Below are 21,156 nucleotides of genomic sequence, written 5' to 3'. Positions count from 1 at the left end.
ATAGGAATTGGATCAAAATAGAAAATAATTCAAAGGCAGTTTTATGATTGCATGATTGTATAATACATTCAAGGGTATCTGGAGAAGAAATCACAATAAATTATGTAACCAGATTTAATCTACTATGGTTTTCCAGACTGGCCCTGAAGGTAGATTTTAAATTCATCAACTCATCATCCACTATTCTTGTAATGTATAAATGAGAAAACTCAATAATTGTCATTTGAAAATCACAGATCACGCTGGAAATCTAACTGGCTGAAATACCAGGACAAAAGCAAGGTTCCCATCACCATTTTTTTGTGGTTGGAATGGTTGGTTAAAGGATTTAATCTAAGATAAATGGATGAATAAGTAATGAAACAGACTTTAATCACTTTATTTTAACCCAATATTCCATTGAGTTGAAGCTGCTTTATATACTTACCAAAGCCTGTTTACCCTTTTGAAAAATTGTATTTGTACTTTTCTCATTATACAAGCAAATAAATCAATTTATATTCATTTAGAAGCCAGTGTCAGTTAGCATCCATAAGCCAGCAAGATAGCAAATCCAGGTGGTTGTGAACCAATAAAAGTAGAAGCTGGCTTTCAGAAACAGCTGTTGGAGTGACAGGGTGAGATGCCAAAACACAGAGAGATGCCTTTTTATCATGGATGATGTTGACAAACATCGTGTGCCCCGGATGAAAGGCATTTCTAGAGGAAAATATTTGTATTCAAAGTTCCCCAAGCTATGAGTGGGGAAATTCTTTTCAGATGGTCCTTCAGGAGCTGGAGAAGATATTGCAATTTGCCACTGTTATATAAAAGTGAAATGAAGAAGTACAGCACAAGAAACCTTGTTCTATCTTCAGCATCCACCATCATTCTGCAAAGTCACTGAGCGATCCATTGTAAAATGCTTCTCCTTTCTCGTATTTGGCAGATGCAGATTTTAACCCTGTGCAACATCTACTCTTGTGGCTTCTGTAACATTTTCTCCTAGGAACATCCCTCCAATGACTAGTCCTTAGTTTTTCTGATCTCCCTTTTTCTCTACTTGTCACTTCAATATGAAAACTACACTAAGTCTCATTTTGGACTTTTTAATTCTCTCCATTGTGAGCTCAGCCTGAATGAGTTCATCTATTCCCTAGAACTGGCATCATTTATATGTTATAGGAATTTTGGAAATCCCTATAAGATATTATGAACTTTGGCAAATGAGAACATTAGAATAAATGTCAAATATTTTGGGATCACAGAAAATTAATAACTTTGTTCTGGCCATTGCTGACTTAGGATGTTATTCCTCGATGATCAGATGTTTTGTCCCTAAACAAAATAAATGGAGCTAAGGTAAATATATACCTGGTGTCTAATGAGTGAATATCAAGGACAAATAAAGCAATTAGAAGAAAAAGACGCTGTCTCAATTTCAGATGTAACTGTCTTGGGACAATAGACCAATTAATAGAGCCAACACTGATGATGACAGAGGAGGAGTTGAAGATAAAATAAGCCCACCGATGTGATGTAGCCTGCATTCTACTAGCTCAGATAATGTTTTGAAACTCAATTCCTCTAACTTTCTCTAAAGCAAGCAACATGTACAGGGACCCAGAACAGACAAGTCATAGAACTGGGGTGGTCATCAACATTGCATCCATGGTCAACTGGACCCATCCTAAGGGATAACACCTGAATTTGGAGAGAATAATGCCCTGGGATGAAGGATAGGAGATGCAAGTTGTAGCTATTATTTCCTATTTTATGCATGGCATCTGATAAATAGGACTCTTTCTATTTCAAAAGCCAAGCTTTTGCAATGCTCATTACTGATCAATATGATTGGGTTAGAGATGATTAGGGCAAGCCACTCCTCTTACTCTTATTCAATCCCCCCTGGCTTGGGACCATCCAGAATCTGGAGTGATAAGAATATAACCATCATTGGTCATGATCCCACTTCTAAGATCCAGATGGGAATTAATAATTTCCTGAGATTTCTTTCTTTCTTTCTTTCTGGATAACCTACTGACACCTCATCTTCTTCACCTGCATACTGCATCTTAGTTAATTGCATTAACATCTACTTGATTATGCTAGTGAAAAGCCTCAGGTTTATTTCTCTTTCTCGACTAACCAACTCATATACCATGGTCACTAAGTTCTGTCACTTTTATTTCAAAAGCGTGTTAAGCCTGTTCCTTCCTCCATGCCACCACTGCTACTCCCTGGCCCAGACTCTAGTGATCTCTCCCTGGTTTCCCCAACTAACAACCCTTCTTTTAAGTACAATCTCAACATTGTTGCCAAAATTGCTCTTTTAAAATTCAGATCTGATCATGTCATTTCTCCTCAAAACCTTTAATGACTCTGCGAGCTTACACAATAGAAATCAAGCGTTTGAATATGATAGAAGATCCAAAATCTGTCTCCAAGCTCCTTTTTTTTTCCCGGCCTCCTTTCTTTGGACCTACCTCTACTCCAGATATACCAGGTGATTTTTATGTTCAGAATGTGTCCTTCACTCATGCCTTTATGCCTTTTCTTTCGAAGTCCCTTCTCATCCCCTTGTCCTTTCTGACTCCCTTTTTGTCCCCTGGATCTTTGTGTGACTTAAGCTTCCACCATTTATCACTGTTTATCTTGGGCTACGGTTAGTTGTGTATGATCTGCTTCCCTCAACTTGGCTCTTAATGCCTTGAGGGCACTAGAGCAGATGAAGATGTAGCATTCAATGAGTGTTTATGGTTTTTGTTTGTTTTCTGTTTAAAAGGGTCCAGACATTATGAGACCACTCTAGCCAAAAGTGTGGAAAAGACAACTGCAACAAGATGTTAAAACAAGATTCTTTTCATGTGAGAATCTACTGAGGGACTGGCCTGATTAACATCAGGTCACAAAAAAGAGAGTGAAAAATTGCCCCTTCCCATGTGCAGATGGACACAGGAAATGATATCAAAGATTTGTTTCTATCAGATAAAAGACACAAAAATGGGACAGAGTGGGATTTGGTGAGAGGCGACTGATAAGGGATTCCCCAAGTTGTCTGTGGGTCACACTTCTCTTTTGGGGGGAGGCGTAGGGGGGTGCTACCTTCCTATCCTAAGTTTAATAAAGTGATTTAAAAGGACTACTTGGAAAGCATTGAAATGTGTTCCGTGGTGTTGGGGGACACGGATGTTGGTAGACACGAGATTTTTCAGGCAGGAGAAATCTAGTAGCTAGAGGAAGCTGATGGCTCTGACTGGCAGGTCTGAAGAGTGCTGCTGAGTTGGGATCTGCCTCCAATAGAATTATTAGGGTAGGTAACACATGCAGGTCAGGTGAGAGATAGGTGGGAGAGAGAGCTGGAGACAGACACCTTGGGTTCTGTCCAGTAGGACTGCCTAGATGGGCTAGATGCCTCAGTAGAAAGAGGCTGAAGGTGTATCACTGGATGCCCAATGAAAAAGAGAAAAGATCTGCTTAAGCCACCACAGTCATGGAGTGCACCACCCCCAATCAAGTAAGACCTCTCCTTACTTTTTCTTACTCCCCAAGTTTTATCTCTGAAGGGAGCAAACCCAGCACCTGTCAGGAGGGGAAAAAGTGAGTCCATAGAGAAGGAAACAGATAACTATGCCCCAATCTCAATGCAGGCTTGCAGCCTGAAGGCAAATCCATGGTATAGATCTTATGCGTTTTCATTATTTTGTGCATTGGACATTTTAATGTCTGAAATGAGACACTTTATAATCGAGACTTCTTTTTATAACCAAAATAATTTTATGATCTGAGAGTGACTAAAAAGCCATAGGTTTGACCAAGTCTTCAGCTTGAGGCAGGGGAAAATTTCTTTCACCATTCAGTAGGATGTTTAAAGGAACTGTGAGAGACAGAAATAAATTTGTGTTTTGATCAAAATTCATATGAGTCATGCTTGTTCAACATTCTCATTACACAAGAAAAGATGAAATATTGGTACTCTGGTATTCACATAATGAGTGCTTTCTGCTTTTTGTGCTTTTGGAGCAGAAAAATGGCTGAGAAGTCCCCTTGGCTTGTGTCTTAGTTTTCTGATGCTAATGAATATCAGCATATTTTTGTTTACTAATATTACCAAAATTCAACAAGACTGTCTGACGTGTGCATTCCACATCTAAGGCTTAATTGGGTATTCTCATATTTTATGCTGTGAACTGCAGATCCTTGTTTTCATAAGGAAAATCTAAGTGACATGTCATGCTTATAATGAGGCTGGAAGCAAGGGTGATGTTAAAATATTTAGTGGCTTGTACACTATTATAAGTTAACACATATACTAGAAAACTTGCTTTTATTCTCTAAACAATATGAATTACAAGACTGCTTATTGAGTGATGTGTGTTGTAGTAAAAATAGCTTATACAATTTTCCTAGAAATTTCCAAATAAATTGTTGAATTTTAGAAATTTTTGGTTGATCTTTGCTTGACTTAGATGTCACTTGCTAGATTTTTTTTTGTACAAGCCATGACAATGCAGAGAACCACATAAAATACTTCCAATGATTTCAAATTGATTGTCATTGGATGACTTGTATTTATTTATTTGAAAAAAAGCATTTCTCTTTACTTAAATGATATTTATTATTCATAAACCTGTTTAACCTTTGCTGAATAGCAAATATATAAACATTTTTCTAGCCCTTGTAATACTGAGATATAATAAGGTATTATATACCTTGTATTTGATATCATTACTGTCATAAAAATGGTTTATTAGAATATTTAATTAGGTTAAACCTAATCCACTACATGAAACATCTATTATTGGGCCGCTTGGGTTAAAATTCTAGCTCTGCCATTAAGTTTTAAACGACCTAAGCCCCAGTTTCCTCATCTGTAAAATGGTGATGCTGACAAATGCAGTACTATTAGGAGTTAATATATGTTTTTAAGGATGCCTGGCACAATCACTAAATAAGAATAAAATTAAAAGTGTTAATACCCACATCAGTTGGGCTTTGGGTGGGTATAAAATGGAGGTGACTATTAACATGGACCATAAAAACTCCTTACCTTAGACATCTGTTAGCCCAAATCATCCCATAGGCTAGCCTATCTATGACAACATCCTTCTGTTTGTGGCCTCAGCAACCTGTATCACCCCCCTAGTTCCTGTTGTCCATCTTTTATACTATGCTAAGAATTCAAGCCCTGTGGTGACTAGTTTTCATAAGCAACTACATGAGAGAGGTCTTAGGGGATTAGCGACTGACAACAGGTGACCATACTCAAGGTATAATTACATGTGCACCAGGTATTTACCTACCAGCATGTCACTAAAGGCACTATCTCCTCTGGGGGGGTTCCAATCTCCTTCTGACTTGGTTGGGGGTGTGTAATGCAGGGATGGGGTAGGCAAATAAGAGCTGTGGCAGGCTGTCTGGCAGGAAAGCAGGCTGCTAGGTGCCAGTGTAGACCTTCTGTGCTGCCCATCTGGGCTTCTTGCAACAGTTTGTAAGGCACGAGCTAGTTCTCAGGAGCCTTTGGGGGACGGTAGCCACTGGTGATGCCTGGAAGCCAGGACTTTTGAGGGGACTAGAGCAGGATTTTGAAGGCCTTCTGCTGTCCGTTTGTATATGCTGGAATCAGAGGACATCTGTGGAGCACAGAAGAATAGGTTTGGGTGGCCAATGTGGGCATTGGTAAGGCGGAGGAGGCTTGGGCAGCAAGTCTTTCAATATTGTAACAACTTATTCAATTAAATAACATGTATATTGCCTGAAGATCAGCCTTGGGTTCAAGAACATTGGCTTGTCTAGGCTAGAGCGTTTCCTAGCTATGCCTTTCTTTGTTCCTAAAAGGAATAGGCAAGTATCCTATATGTTCAGTCCTACAGAGTAACACAATAGTTTTTGTCATTTCTCACTTGACAATGAGATCTTTATCATAGGTGGCACGACAAGGAAACAAACTCCACTGCAGTTTTTTTTCCCTTGATTTAGCAATAAATATAAGGGGTGTGCAGAAACTTAAATATGTTTATCATGGACATTAACAGTTGCTGCTATGAAATAAATGTGCTTCTTAAAGGTCTTTTTCCCCCTGCTTTTTTTTTTTTGAGACAGGACAAAAGCTATAAATATTGGTGTTCCCAGTTCTCCGTCACCCTGAGGATTCTAATCTAACCTCCCTAACTCCCTGGCTCTAGGATTAGGGGCCCTAGGATTTTGGACTTTTGTTTTATAGGATGAGGAAAATATTGGCGAGAAAGACAAGTGTGCCTAGGTCAAGGGTTACAAACTCTAAATCTGTAGTTTAATGCTTATCGTAATGAGTGAAAGCAGAGGGGTGGGAGAAAATAATAAGCCTAGCTGGGCATGGTGGCCAAGTCAAGGGAATAAACCCCATCTCAGAGGTACCCATGGACAGCTCTGGTCAATGGTCACCAAGAGCGAAGATCCAAATCTGGGATGTGTGTGTGTGCATGTGAAGTTTCTGAAATTTGAAAACAGTTTGCAGGCCAAATAAAGCCTATCTGGAGGCCACAGGTTTATTACCTCAACTGAGGCCTGGGACAGAGATTGTCTTGGAATTTAAGGGAGTAGAAGTGGGAACAGCTGAGGCATATTTGTGAGGGAAAGGCATGAGAGGTGGAAAAAGGGCTTTAAAGAGTGTCCATGATGCTGCTTTATCATGCTCAAGAGAGTCTAGTGAAGGGCTTAATATTTTGAAACAATTTTAGGTTGCTAGACTGTATACTTTTGACAATTTTCTAGCCCTAAATTCTTGAAGTCTCAGGTCTACAAGGAAGTGCCACATCATAAACAAGAAGAGGAACATTTATCTTTCTGTAAGTTACACTGAATGTTATCCTGTCATCCTCCATTATTTACGGTTGTCTCTTGTCAAGGCAAATAAACCTTTCCTTGCCTTATTAACAAATAAAAAAGAAAATCAACAATTTTATGGTGATTCATGCTACTGGACAAATTTAATCCTTATGGTTTGAAGACTCTGAAGGACAACATGTGTGCTGATTTTAAGGAATTATTAGAGATACACTAATAATTCTTGCTAGGTTCTACAAAATCTGCATTATTAGCAAAGGGAGACTGAATGAGAAGTGATGCCATTAATAAGAGAAGTAGGCTTTAGCCAAGTTAAAATAGTCTGAGAGCTGGAAAACCTCTAATACACACATAAGTATTTCTTTTACCAGTCACAGCTTTCTATGCCTTGGTTCCTAGTTTGACATCAGAGGTAGGGATGCTGTCTCAAATAGTCTTTGGGATAACTTTTATCCATTAGAGACCTGCAATGGAGCTCTTTCTCCTTAAACACATTAGCAGGGACTGAATGAGCTTAGTGTTTCTCAAATTTTTGAGTGCAGATGAATCACCTGGAGGAATGTTAGTTAGTTAGTCTGGGGTGGAGTCCAGAAATTTGTATTTCTATCAAGCTCCCTGGTGAAGCCTGAGCATAATCTGAGCTGTAAGGAGCTAAAAGATGAACAGGGGTGCAGCTATACCACGTATTTGTTTTTGTGGCCTGTACAGTATCAATTCCTCTCTTCTGGCAGGAGTAGCCTGAATTAACTTTGGAGGAAACGTTTCCTCTCCATGATTAGCTCAGGTAGTATGGAGGAGAATAAAGCCACTTCTCCCCTTATTCTCCTTCTACTCCAACCACCTGTGACAGAGTTGGGTACGTGAGCCAATCCTGGTCAATTAGCATAAGTAGGCAGGAGATCCAAGTATTAATAGTTCAGTGATTTTCAGACCCTGGATTTGAGCTACTGTAAAGGGGCTTTCTTTGATAGGTTGTGAAATCTGGAGCTTCTGGTGCCCATCACGGAAGGGGTGCCTGCCTGAGAAGGAAGCCAACACAGAGGACGCAAAACTAAAAGTTGGAAAAGGGAAGATTCCTGATGACATCGTTTGAGGGCCTGGACCCAGCCATGCCTGAGGCAGATACACCTGAGTAGTCAGTTACTTGAGCCTACAAATTCACCTTTACGTTTAAGCCCGTTTAATTAGAATTTTTGTCACTTGCAAAAGATAGCATCCTGCTAATACAGTAGTGATAAAAATAAATTTCCTTATTAATTGAGCTAATATAAAATCATTTAGTATAGAGCCTGACACATAATAGAAACTCAGCCATAATAATAGCCTTGTTTTCACAATTTTTCTTTGGTTGTATTACACACATGCACACACACACGCACTATATCACTATATATATATATATATATATATATATATATATATATAATTTTTTTCCAGAGGAGAAGCAATTAAACAGTCTGAAACCAAAACTAGCAGTTAGGTGACAAGCAATTTTATTTTGCAAAACAATCACTATACAGCAACAAATACATTTGCAAATTTGATTGAAAAACATGAACTAACTACAACCAGCCATTGAAGAAATGCCTTTCTATGGTAACAGGCTCTAGAATTATCAGAAGAAAGAAACCCCCCACAGATTTGTAACAGTGTGTTGGAACCTCGGAATCCCAGCATACAGAGTATACTTTTTGTTGATTTTTTTTTCTTTTTGCTAAAGTTGAAGTAGATTTTTATGATTGACATTTTATTTTCTGAGTTTGAAAATAAGCTTTTTCCTGCAGAGGGTCTTGGCCTTCACCTACACACCCAAGCTAAAAATCCTAGGTGTAAAAAAACTCAAAACATCAATGCTTATTTTAGCACGTCAATCTTTGAAGGAATGCTTAAAATTTCCTTACCAAGCCATGAATCTACTTTATCTCTAGTATTTAGACCATGAGTAGTTTATTTTCCTTATTGTGGCTTGAAAAATAGAAGAAAACTGTAATTGCAGCTATGTCAAAATCAACCACATTCAGGTTATTTCTTTAATAAAATACTGATGTAATGTTATATATTGGCTGATTATTCCACACTTGCTGTATTACTGTAGGGGTGTGTGTGTGTGTGTGTGTGTGTGTGTGTGTGTGTGTGGAGAAGGTCACTACAATCAGTACATTCTTCCATTTAATGGCATTCTCTCTTCAGCCTTCTTCAGCCATACCTAGCTGGTGTTACACAGGTGTCATACTTGTAGGTGGGATGTCAGCCCATCACGCTGCTGGAACTCAGCAGGTGAATCCAGAGAGAGTTGGTTCCTAAATGAACGTGGCCTTTGAAACTCATCATGAACTCGGGTCTTCCCTGCATTATTATGAGGTATCCAATTTCTGGTTGCAAGTGACCCAGAGGGTGAGTTCACTGGAGAAGTTGGCCTTTTAACTCTTCACAGCTCTGGATTACTTACGTATTCTTATACAGGTTCTCAAAGGCTAAAGCCAGAGAGAAACTGGCGTAGTAGATCTAGAATTGAGACCACGAAGATTTCATTCCTAGATCAGCGTATGTGTGTCCCCACAAGAGTGGTGCTCAAAAAGCTTAATTTGAGTCGTTATCTTGAGAGTGAAGGCAAGATAGGTTCTACCCCTTAACCCCACAAGAAGATATTTAACCTGTGTGTTTCTCTCTTTTACTGGTACAAACGATCAGTTCCTTTCTGTCAACTTTAATAAAGAATTGTATTTCCATACAAAGCAAGAACATTTATTCATTATAATTTTGTTGTGATTAGAAATAAACATTTGTTTTAATGCCAAATCTAGTAGTTTGGTGCCTTGTATAATCTTTATTTTTGACATGTATTTGTAATAAACTGACTTCTAGTATGCAGAATGTTTACCTAGTGTTAACTTATATAAAAACTTTAAAGAATGTTGAGAAAAATACTTATTTCACAGGTTAAAACTTTTCTAATGAGCTGTTAACTTCTTTCTAGAGAAATTTAATCACTATTTAAGACTATGAAAACATGTAATAAAATACCCTAAGTCTCCACACACCTTTCTTCTATTTTCTGGTGCACTTCAAGGGAAGCTGATGAATAAATTGCCCAGATTGGTCAAATCAAACCTCACAGCAATTAATAGGCAGAAAATAGATATAATGATCCTAAGGTTTCTAAGGTTTTGACTGTCATATAAAATAATGATTTATAGATGGTTTAAGACACGTTTGCCTGTGTAAAATCTCTTAGCTGAGAATGAGTGGTGTGGGTTTGCTCCTGGGGTTTCTTGTATGGCAGTTACACTGGTTGCCATATCCACTGGGTCACCAAAAAGCACCTGTGTCTCTGCCTTTGCATCCCTTGGCTTTTGTCTTGGATGTTTCTATACTTCCCCGTTGCCTCAGTACATCCTCATCATTTCCTCCTTTATATTCAGGAACTGATTTGGCTCAAAGAGATCATACGCCTAGTGGACCGTTTGATTTTAATGGTTCAGATCCAACCTACCAGCCCTGAGCAAGAAAAAGAACAGATAAAATTTTTAAAAAGTGTCCATCTAGCCTGGTAGCTCTTTGCCTTAATCAGGCCATTGACTATTTCATTCCTTATTTGTAAGTCTAAGATGAATGATTTGTGAGAGGAACTAATTGATTTGTGAGTTCTAGACTGTATATACAGTCAGAACAGTATTATCTACTGATAAATAATACTAGATCACACGGTGTTACTTTACAGAGTGCAATGTTGGAGTCTTGGAAAAAAACTGATTTAGATATCTGTGTCTCAAGTGTTTTATAGCTATAGCTTCCCAAAGTATTGTATATTTTCTTTCTGATCAGGGGATCTTTACTTTGGGTAAGAAAGACAAACATCTTCTATTAGAGAATTTAATAAACAGATACTATTTGGAAAAATGAGAAAACATGTTTCAAACTATTATAGTTAGTTTCAACTTTCAACTTTAGCAAATGGAAAAAAAAAGAAAAATAAAGAAAAAATCTTAAGTCGGTTTCATGAATAATAACTATCCTGTGATTAAAAATGAGATAAATCCATAATCTTAAACCAACAATCTGTAAACCCTTTCATGTATAACCGGACCCACCCCCACAAACTCCTTGTTGGTGAAAGCAAAGAAAAATAATTTTTTTTCTAGCATCACGGGAGAGACTTGTATCTGGCACTAAAACAGGGTTACGGCTTTGAGTTGTTACAGAAAGCAACTTCATGCTAAAATTTTTTGTCTTTTTTAATGTATTTTTTTTAAATAGGGAGAGAACCCTGCTAACATCTACTTTCACATATCTAAAATTGCAACACCAAAGGGTGCAGGAGACACAGATACTGTGAATAAAGAAGTATAATATTCAAGTATATGAGGAAGTATCACAAATGGCCACAGAGAAATATATATATATTTATATCTATAATACTGTATCAAACAGATGGAAAGGGGGTGTGAAACTGGTAGTGTGGACACAAATCTAGCTGATCAACTGACATTCTAATCAGACACGAGTCCATCCTAATGAAAGTGCATCATTCCTAATGGATGCACTTTTACACCACTTCCTCAACCACAGCTCAAATGCTTTGCAACTATTTTTTAATTAGTTAAATAATTTATTGGATTGACATACTCTGATATAATTATCCAGGTCCCAAATGTTAATAACTTAATTGAATCTTTCTTCCCATTTATACAAAATAACACTTTAAAAAAACTTATTTCTTACATGCTCTTCCCTTCCTGCAATCAGACTCCTTGGTTTAATTTAACCTGAAATAAGTTACAATGGGCAGTTTTTATCTTCTCACTCAGAAACAGAATAGTGAAATGAGCAGCTTGGATTTTAACAAGGCCTTCAGAATGTAGTGGATAGCCTTCAGGCACATGAAAGGTAAAAATGCAATTTTTAAAATAATAATACTCCATGCAAAACAGAGCAGAGCAAAAATAATTGTCCAATTGAACCCATGTAAAGCCAGTGTCTTCCTGTTGCAAATGGAAATCAGGTCAATTTCTGCATGTACTATTCATTTTTTAAATAGAAAATTGTAACAATTACTACAGTTTGGGGATGAGATTATTTATTTTATGGTTTATAAAGAATGAATATAACACCTGCTCAGAGCCCACTCCTGACAAGAGCTCATGCCTAAATATTATTATTTCAATGCTAAATGAGAAATATTCACAAGCCCTGCTTAGCGAGTGCAGCAGTGACATCCTCAGCCAAAGTGGCAAGCTGAGGAGATTCGAGCAGGTTGATGCTTCCAGACGAGGAGACATTGCTGAGTCGTCGGGGTGATGCCACGCTGGATCTGCCTGGGGACTGTGTAATGATCTCAGCCCCATGGTCCACACGGGCTTTAGCATGCTCTCTGAAGTTCAACTTTTGGCTGTCAATCTGTTTAAGACAAGCATCAGTCCTCGTTAACTCATGCATCTTAACTGGCCCCTACCTCTTTCTCCATCTCCCAGGGCTGACATTAATGACTTCTATTCACCTCTGTTATCCCCACTTCTTATTTGTCCAGGTCTACAATCTGGGACCTATTTTGATGAAGAGTATTTCAGAAGAATTTTTTTTTAAAAAGACAAGATTGGCTCATAACCTTGTTTCTTACCTTGACATTACCACCTCCAGGTACATGATGAGCATTATCAAGAGAACCAACTTTAGCTTGGGCCTTTTCTTTGAAATCTAGTTTTACACTCTCAATTTTCACACGTCCGCCACCTATGAGGGAAGAAATACCTTGATTTAACTATATCTTGCATTCGTGGTAACTATTTCCCAAAAATGACTGCAGTAGATAGACTATTGCAAACCACAAATTTATTAACTTTACCATCCCTCCAACCGTATATGTAAAAGGAGTCTTTTAGAATTTCTAGCCCATATCATTTCCTCATATGATGCAAGACCATAACACCCTTCTTATACCATTATATGGATTGCTTCACGTATTAATACCTTTCTCCTTTACCCATGTCTAACCTAAGAAATCAGAGGGGCTTTTCTTTTTGGTATAACAAGAACTCTAAAAATTAGCAAAATGAAAATATCTTATTTGAATCCTTTCTAAAAGTTGGAACATTTAGTCTCTTATTTCTAAGGGACCAAATTAAATTTAAATGAAACTCTTGTTTATATTCATGGTAACAGGTTACTTGTCCAAAGAAGATTTAGGCTGGAAGTGGTGCACATGTGGGCAATATATGCATTTATGAATGTTCAACACTGAAAGCTTCACTGATGAAATGAGTCGGGAGGTAAGTTGTTTATGACTAGTAAGCTTTAAAAACCTCCCGTTTCATATATGGAGTGACAGATCATCATCTGTTTCTTGTATGGATGTCATAGGACCAATTTGACGCTGACCTTGATCTGATAATATTGAGACAGAGTTTTGACCATGCCATTTTCCCTAATGCTAACCAGTCTAGAACTCTGATCTGCCGATTATAACAGTGCCATGCTGCACTCTTCAGTGTAGTCTTCCCCATCTCTACAGGTCTTTCTCAAGCTCTCAAATATGGAAAGTTCTTCTACACTGGGCAAGTTACTCGTTGTCCTTGAGCCTGTCCTTGACCATTTCTGAGTGTCTGCTGATGTATTTGATCTAGATAAAAAGTGAAATTGGACTCCTTATTTGCTCATCTCCACCTAAGAGATTTGCTTTCACTTTAACAGCAACTTGGTTTTGAGCACATGCGTTCTTCTGGAAAGCCAGCGGTAACATAGGTCTCACTTGTTGATTGTGATGTATCTTACAGACTACATATTTCAAAGCTGCTCCAATAAACATGTTGAGTACATAAAGTGCATCTTGCTTGGGAGTTTGATTTTGAAAAAATGTCTGATGGACCGTATGGAAATATGAAAGAGATTTTGCAATTTTGGATTCTTGTTGCTCATGTATCTCTGTAGACGAAAGAGGAAGGTTTGTTAAGGCTTCACGGTCTCTTAAGCCATGAGGTATTTTTCTCATGCAATATCTAGACATCTATGTTAATACCCAACTGCCTGGCCAGGGGCCTCTTGAAATTATATTACATAATTAGATTACATTTTGGAGAAACATCCATTCGTTCTTCTTTTAAGGCTTAGAAACTGTATGATGTTATTTAACTCATGCTTAGAGATGTAGTTATCCTTCCCTGAAAATATGCCTCATTTTATAGAGTGTTATTCTTCCCACATTTTACCTGGCCATATGGGTCTCACTTATTGATTGTGATGAGATGAACATGATTTGCAATGATTCATAAAAACAGACTTATCTTGGTTAGAGGTTAGAGGATACTGGACTTTCAACTAGATAAGAACAACTTCTTTGTGATCTTATTTTTGTATTTTTGGTAGCCTCTGATAGAAATCATTTACTTTTCTGATTATATGTTGTGTCAATATAATCGTGTTAAATTTTTGCTAAAATGTCCTTTTTATTTTTGGAGACAAGGTCTGCTCTGTTGCCCAGGATGGAGTGAAGTGACATGATCGTAGCTCACTGCAACCTTGACTTCCTGGGCCCAGGAGATCCTCCCTCCTCAGGCCTCTGAGTAGCTAGGACTACAGGTGTGCACTACCACACTCAGCTCATTTTTATTTTTAATTTTTTTTGTAGAGATGGACTCTCACTATGAACTGTCTTCTGAGAGGGAAAAATAATAATGTATTATTGACCCAAAACATATTCAGAAAAGGAAGCTTAAGAAGTCTATTTCTGATGAAGTCCCTCTAGAAATTCTTATGCAACTGTTAGAGAATCTAGATATCTTAAACTCAGAGATCCATGCCTTTGATTTTCGAAGAATTCTGGCACCCATCAGGAGCAGTAATTGTGAAAGACTATTATCTTTGTCAAGCTTTATAAATGAAGTTGAGAAGAACAGATATTTCAGTGTGTGCCTCCAGATGTTTATTTTCTTTATTTTCTCTTTAGATATTCCACATTCCAAAGTAACTTTGTGAAAAGGTTGCTGCTGTCAAGGATTATTATGCTTACACTTCTTCATGAATTTGGTCATTTGATTCAGTTATAATAGAAGCAAGAGCTAGATTTAGAAATAGGTGGGAGTCCATGACAACAGCCTTTTATGACCAACAAATCATACACAGAATAGTTCCTTATCTATATAAAATTTTTCCGTACATCTAGATCACAGGTGAGTTTGACTAACTATATCCTTACTGTCTAGAATTAAAGAGTCCAGCATTTTCTTTTGCATTCTGAAAGAAAATAGGCAGTGTTGCCAAGTATTCCAGCCATGCTGTTGACACAGCAGTACAAAGTCAATGTAGTGTTTGTAGACTTCAGCTGTGGACAGGGGAATTTCAAAGATATGAAGTATGGGACAACCTTCCTGCTGCGTCATGAATAGTAGAGAAGCTAATTCCATGGCAGCAGTTCTGAAACTGGAAGTGAAGACATCATAAATGTAGTTTGTAACTCTTTGACTTGCTTTATAATGAATACTCATTGACAAAATGAATCCTGATTTCCAGATGTTTTCAATGCATTTATCCATTTTGAAATTTATTCTACCTATCTTTGTTTTTCAACCAATAATTTATTAATAATTTTCTCCTGACTAGCAGAATAATTGTCAGCTAACAGCTCAATTGTTATTATACCTTGTTTCATGGAAAAAAACCTATTACTTTGTTTTCATGTTAAGATGCCAAACACAGACAGTTAAAACCATTTGCTTTCCTTTTGTTCTCAAAGGGATAAATGAATTGTGTCAAAATATTCTCAAGAAAATTACAAATATGACAGTCATCTTTTATTACATATCTATGGAGGCAGAGTTTTTTCTTTGTGACAAGGTCTTGCTCTGTTGCCTAGGCTGGAGTGCAGTGGTGTGATCATAGCTTGCTGCAGCCTCTAACTCCTGAAACTAAGTGATCCTCTTGCCTCAGCCTCCAAAGTAGCTAGGACTACAAGCATGTACCACCATATCGGCTTATTTTTATTTTTTAATTTTTTATTGAGACAGGGGTTTCCCTATGTTGCTGAGTCTGTCTCAAGTTCCTAGCCTTAAGCAATCCTCCTGCCTTGGATTCCCAAAGTGCTGAGATTACAGACATGAGCCAACATGCCCACTCTATGGAGGTAGAATTTAACAAAAACATGTAATACATGATATTCAGAAAAAGTGACTCATAATGTTAGATTCACACTTTAAAGGGAGAAAATCTCCCAGTAACTATGAATATAAATTCTACTTTAGGGCACTAGTCGTATGAGATATTTTGAAAAACCAAAAGGGGTTCATGGTCAAATAAGTTGAGGAAACATTGCATTCTGCTGGGTATTCATGGTGTTTACTGACCTAATAAAGAATCTGAGAAATTTACCAGATAAATACACTTCTTCAGCTTTGCAAAGCACAATCCTTATTTTACATAATGTAGAAAGCCAATTTTAGGGAAAAAAACCTTGGAAATGCTACCCCCAATGTTATTATATATGAATACATGATCTGATGTATTTTATAGACTACGTATTTCAAAGGAGCTCCAATAAGCGTGTTGAGTACATAAAGATAAATGCGTCTTATGTACCTTTTAATTTTTAATTAAAATGTGTCCTCTTCATTGTAATTGGGTTCACTTTTCCCCAATGAAGATGCCTTGAAATTTTCAATTTTAGTTTCTATTAATAAAAATGTGAAGTATCCATATTTTAAAACATCCTTCCAATTAGGTATTTTGCAACAACAAAAAATTTTCTCATCCCTTTCTTGATTCCAGTTAAATATTTCTCAAACTACTAAAAATTATTTATTTACCTGGCCTGTGGCGGATGTTCTTCAGAGAGCCACATTTGGATGTCACATGGCTTAGGTCTATTTTCTTGGTAACAATTTGTACCTATGTGAACCACATAAAACATGCTTAAAATAGTTCAAACATGGACAAAAACCCAAGCTCATACATAAGATCTAGAAACATACCCAAAGTCACAACATGCAACAACATAGCTAGAAACCCAAATTGAAGTACACACACAAACAGAGGAAGACATAATTTTCCATATATTCTCCCACATGTTTGGATTGGAAAGAAGAACCCAAGTGAAAGAAAACCCTAGAATAGAAGATTTTATTAGTTGAAAGCAGATTATGACACAGGAGGATAGAAACATATTAATAAGGCAAGCTTCCACTCAGAGAACTAAGCAACACTGTGTTTAACCTTTCCATAAGCAAAGAGCCAAGGGAAGAGCTGCATTATTCTTTATAAAGTGATTTTTACATAAAAGTGACCAATGTTGCTCATAGTTACAAGAAGACCAACGTTAAGATACAACAAGAAGTTCTGAATGTGCTTTCCTAAATTGTTATTACATTGTCATATCTTAGCTAGATGAAATTTTTCTTTCATACCAAATTATAAAATGATAGTAACAGGTTTTTTCTTCTGTGTGTTTTACTGAAAATATTTCCTCTCCCAATATTTGAAGCAGTGCTTCTCCAAGTTTGGTCCATTGTCATCTGCACGAGAGTACTTGGGAATTACTGAATCAGATATCATGAGGACAGGGCCAGGATGTCTGCATATTTAAACAAGGGATTCTTTCCTAGAGGAAAATTTAAGACTATTGTTTTGGGAGATAAAGCTCCTCTACTTACTTTAAGATCTTTAATTATCCTAGTTTATCCTTTTCCACTTAGGTGTTTTGTCCAGCAGCACTTGTGTAAAGGATAGCTGGGTCCATCCTCTGATACCCTCAAGGTAATTACCAGGACTGGGGCTCCTTTTATGAGAGTACCACATGGTGTATACTTACAGTCTGGGGAATAAGGAAGAGTGGCAACCACATAAATGTAAAGTTTAACCCTGAGGCTTAGCCTGCCATACCTGAAGGGGGCCAGCAAACATTGCTATGAACTTTCAATGACAATGACAGTTTTATGCTCAGTGAAGCTACTTTGATTATCAGGCAACAGCTGCTTGTAGAAGGCACTTGCTTCTCTCTCTCTCTCTCTCTCTCTCTCTCTCTCTCTTCACTGCTTGATTCTACTTCTGCCCAGTTGGGAAGCAAGTAGCCAAACAGTTAGTAGACAGGTGAGATTATAGACTCGACACCCTGTAAATTACTTGAGTCATGGATGATCAGAAACTGAAGTTTAAAGAGATAGGATCTGTAGAATACAGTTAGCCTGATCACCTTTGAAAAACTATTCTTGTTTTATAAAGAACCATGCTTCCTTTAGCTTGAGATTGTCTGACCATTTCAATTCTGCCTCAATCACACTTAAAAAACATGGAATCATCTTTCCCTTCCTCTCACAGGACATTATTTACACTAAATGAAAGAGACAGGAAAAAAAAATCCCATCAAGCTAAAGTGTACACTGGACTTGAATCCTTTCACTTTGAATTATAAATGAACTATGCTCCACCAGTTTTGTATTATTCTAAATGATATCCTTACTTTCATGAATAATGAACCACTGAAGATTGACATTACATACTTTGGGCATTTACAAGTATATCAGTCTTTGCCTCATGGGTAATTTAAATGGAGCTAGAAAAATATGTGCCCAGCTGACTTTTGTAGTGGAGTAGAAACTACGTGAGAAAATACATTGAAGACAAGAAGGCCAGCAACAAAGTTGGCAAGTGAAGTGGTTTTGCCATTCTCCAGAAAACCATGGTGCATCCCATCAAGGTTTTCTTTCCCAAATCAAAGCAAGAAATTCTCTGATGATCTTACAGGGAAGGATGGGAAGTCCATCGCTGAAAATGCAAGGCTACAAGCTATCATACCAGGGAGACATGTGGAATAGCAGTGAGAAAGGAGCAGTGTGTTGGAAAGAGGTGGGAAAGAAGGCAGGGTGCTGGCTGTGCAGGTGGCTCCACGCAATCAGGACAGCTTTCTAAAAGGCGCTTCTACTTACATTTCCGCCCCCAGCCGAATGTTTGATGTTATCCTTGGAACCACATCTGGACTGAACTTTGCTAAAATCGATCTTCTTGTTTAAAATCCTAACCTAAAAGGAATTGGAGGTAACTTCACTGTGCATTTTTCTATCAAGATGCTGGATAAAGGGAACCAGAATGGGTAGCATCAAAGAGGCTTTAGATTCCCTTCTACCTACACATTTATTTAAGAGAAAATCTAACACTGGAACTGAAGAACCGTTCTATCATGTAAATCTGAGCCCCTATTCTTCTGCACCCACAAGGGTCAAATGCGAGAGAGGCTTAGAAATCCCACTGTACTTAGGTATGATCTGGAAACAGTTATATGGATTGAAAAATAAAACTTGAGTCATCTGTGATGGGGAGGCTACCAATGTTGTCAGCAACACTGGGACTCAGGCTCACTCTAGGTAAGGTTCAATAGTGCTTAATACTAAATCTTGTTCAGCACAGGACTCTAGAGGATTTGCCATTCCCTCGCCCCATCAGAGTCAGCCATCACAATTATTAATCACCTCGTACACTTGACTGTTCTGTTGGTCCACACAGCACAAATGGGGCTCACACATGGTGAATGCTCTACATCAGAGTTCTCATTCATCTAGGGTAAGAACCCCCGGTTTCCCAGGAGGGTCAACGAAGAAACTGTGGGTTTCACAATTCCCTTGCAGGTGGTTCAGCGACATCCTGAAGGCCCCTTTCTGGCAATTGCTCAAGAGCAGCCATTTTCCATGGATGATCATACGGAAGCATTATTTCCATTTTTAGAGGCAAGAAAACCCATGCCCATTGGTTAGCTGACTTGTAACTAGGTCATACAGACATAGGTCAGGCCTTGATTGAGGCCAGCAGATTTGAGGTTAGGTGTTTTATTTCTATTTCTGGGAAGTCAAACATTCATCTTGAAGACAACAGCAGATCCAGATCTGGAAGGACATTACTCTGGTTTAATGTAAAATGTTACAACTTTCATGACTTCTTTCATATGTCTTTTGAACCTTGCATCTTTTGGAGGACACATAAGCAATATAAGCATGGAAAGAAAGCTTTATTTGTGTTATTGTCGTTATTTGTTCATTTTGTTTTACTTTGGCTACTTCTACTCTCTTCTCTTCCCCACCTCTGCAATAGCTAAAGAAAAAAAACAACATTTTCAATGCTTTAGGGGACACTTTATCCTCTTATTAAAAAATTCTAAATAAATTTACCTTAGATACACAGCCATCTGCAAGAATATTACCACATCTTTTGGTATTTCCAAAAAAGAATAAATAATTCAAAAAGACACTGAATCTTGACTATTTTTAACTAGGCAAAGCTTAATTCACAGTGCCTGCCTAACATTGACAAGATAGCTTGTCCCTTGCAGGGAAATATCATTGATATCTCTCATCAGCAACCCACGGGGAGAGCCTCTTGTCAAAATTTGAATTCAGAAGACAGAATGATTGGGCTACTTTTTAGGGCATAATAAAAGTTGCAATTTAAACAGGCTTGAAGATATTCACAGAGTCTGTATCTAACAATAAGTGTAGTTGCACTATAAATGTTTCACATAGGACGGAGATAGTTTTAAACCAACAAAGACCATTACATGTAAAACCTCACAGAGAAATTATTTTCTAAAGGCAAATCATTTTATTTATGGCCATATCACCATAAATGTGCCCATTCCCATCTAATCTTGGAATTTAAGCAGGGTCGGGCTTGATTAGTACTTGGATGGGAGAAAGCAAATAATTTGGACTTATTGTTTCTAATAATAATACTTTAAAGGATTCTCAATAAGTATCTAATTATTTTGGCAATGACATAGACATGATGTGAGCTATTTTACTAATCCTTGAGAATATACAGGATTTCATACTATGTTTAAAAAATTTAACTTAGAGATCATTAGAGTACCAATCTGGTGACTCATTGCCAAGTGATCACAAGCCAAACATGAAATCTGATTCACTTGTTACAAAAATGGAAATTCTAAAATCAGTTGCATAAATCTGTTTGACATTAACATTTAATCAACTGTTTGATCATTTTTATAATTTCCAAAACAAATGATTCAATCCTAAATGATCACATTGCCAGCATTATTAAGAGATTATTTAGAATCTTAAAGTCCTACAACTTAAAAGCTAACTTCTGTTGATTTTACCCAGATTTTCTAGAAAATCACAGATATTCTATCAAAAAAACCTGCTTGCCTCTCTTGCAGGTAGACTTTCTCCACCTATATCTGCTCAACTTGTAATATGAAGCAATCCTATCCTTTCACACGCATTACTGGCACTTTCTTTACATATTTCCATATGCAATAGCTTTATATTATAATTTTTTCATCTAAAATGAGGTGAATTATGACAGAATAAATGTAACTGGCCTCTCTAGACCTTTGTTTTCCATCGCGCTTAATGGTAGGGT

At 37.5% G+C, this 21,156-nt stretch overlaps 1 protein-coding gene across 40 annotated transcripts in view; it reads right to left on the bottom strand.

The window, feature by feature from the left end:
• Positions 1-8,280: 8,280 nt before the first annotated feature.
• MAP2 (microtubule associated protein 2) overlaps positions 8,281-21,156 on the bottom strand; it is a 310,414-nt gene continuing 297,538 nt past the window's right edge. For 37 of the 40 annotated variants that reach the window (XM_034954994.3, XM_008959005.4, XM_055109049.2 and 34 more), the window contains 3 exons: positions 16,596-16,677; positions 12,422-12,534; positions 8,281-12,201 (listed from right to left, as the gene is read on the bottom strand). In XM_034954994.3, the coding sequence (XP_034810885.1) occupies positions 11,986-12,201; positions 12,422-12,534; positions 16,596-16,677 (411 nt within the window). In that variant the 3' untranslated portion in view covers positions 8,281-11,985. Of the gene's footprint in view, positions 12,202-12,421; positions 12,535-16,595; positions 16,678-16,711; positions 18,804-21,156 lie in introns of those variants that run through there. The other 3 variants (XM_055109059.2, XM_063595269.1, XM_055109057.2) reach the window with 3 other exon arrangements.

This window comes from Pan paniscus, chromosome 13, assembly GCF_029289425.2.
Source record: "Pan paniscus chromosome 13, NHGRI_mPanPan1-v2.0_pri, whole genome shotgun sequence".
Lineage (NCBI taxonomy): Eukaryota > Metazoa > Chordata > Mammalia > Primates > Hominidae > Pan > Pan paniscus.
Note: the sequence above shows the minus strand (reverse complement) of the source record. Positions and strands in the feature narration are given on the sequence as shown.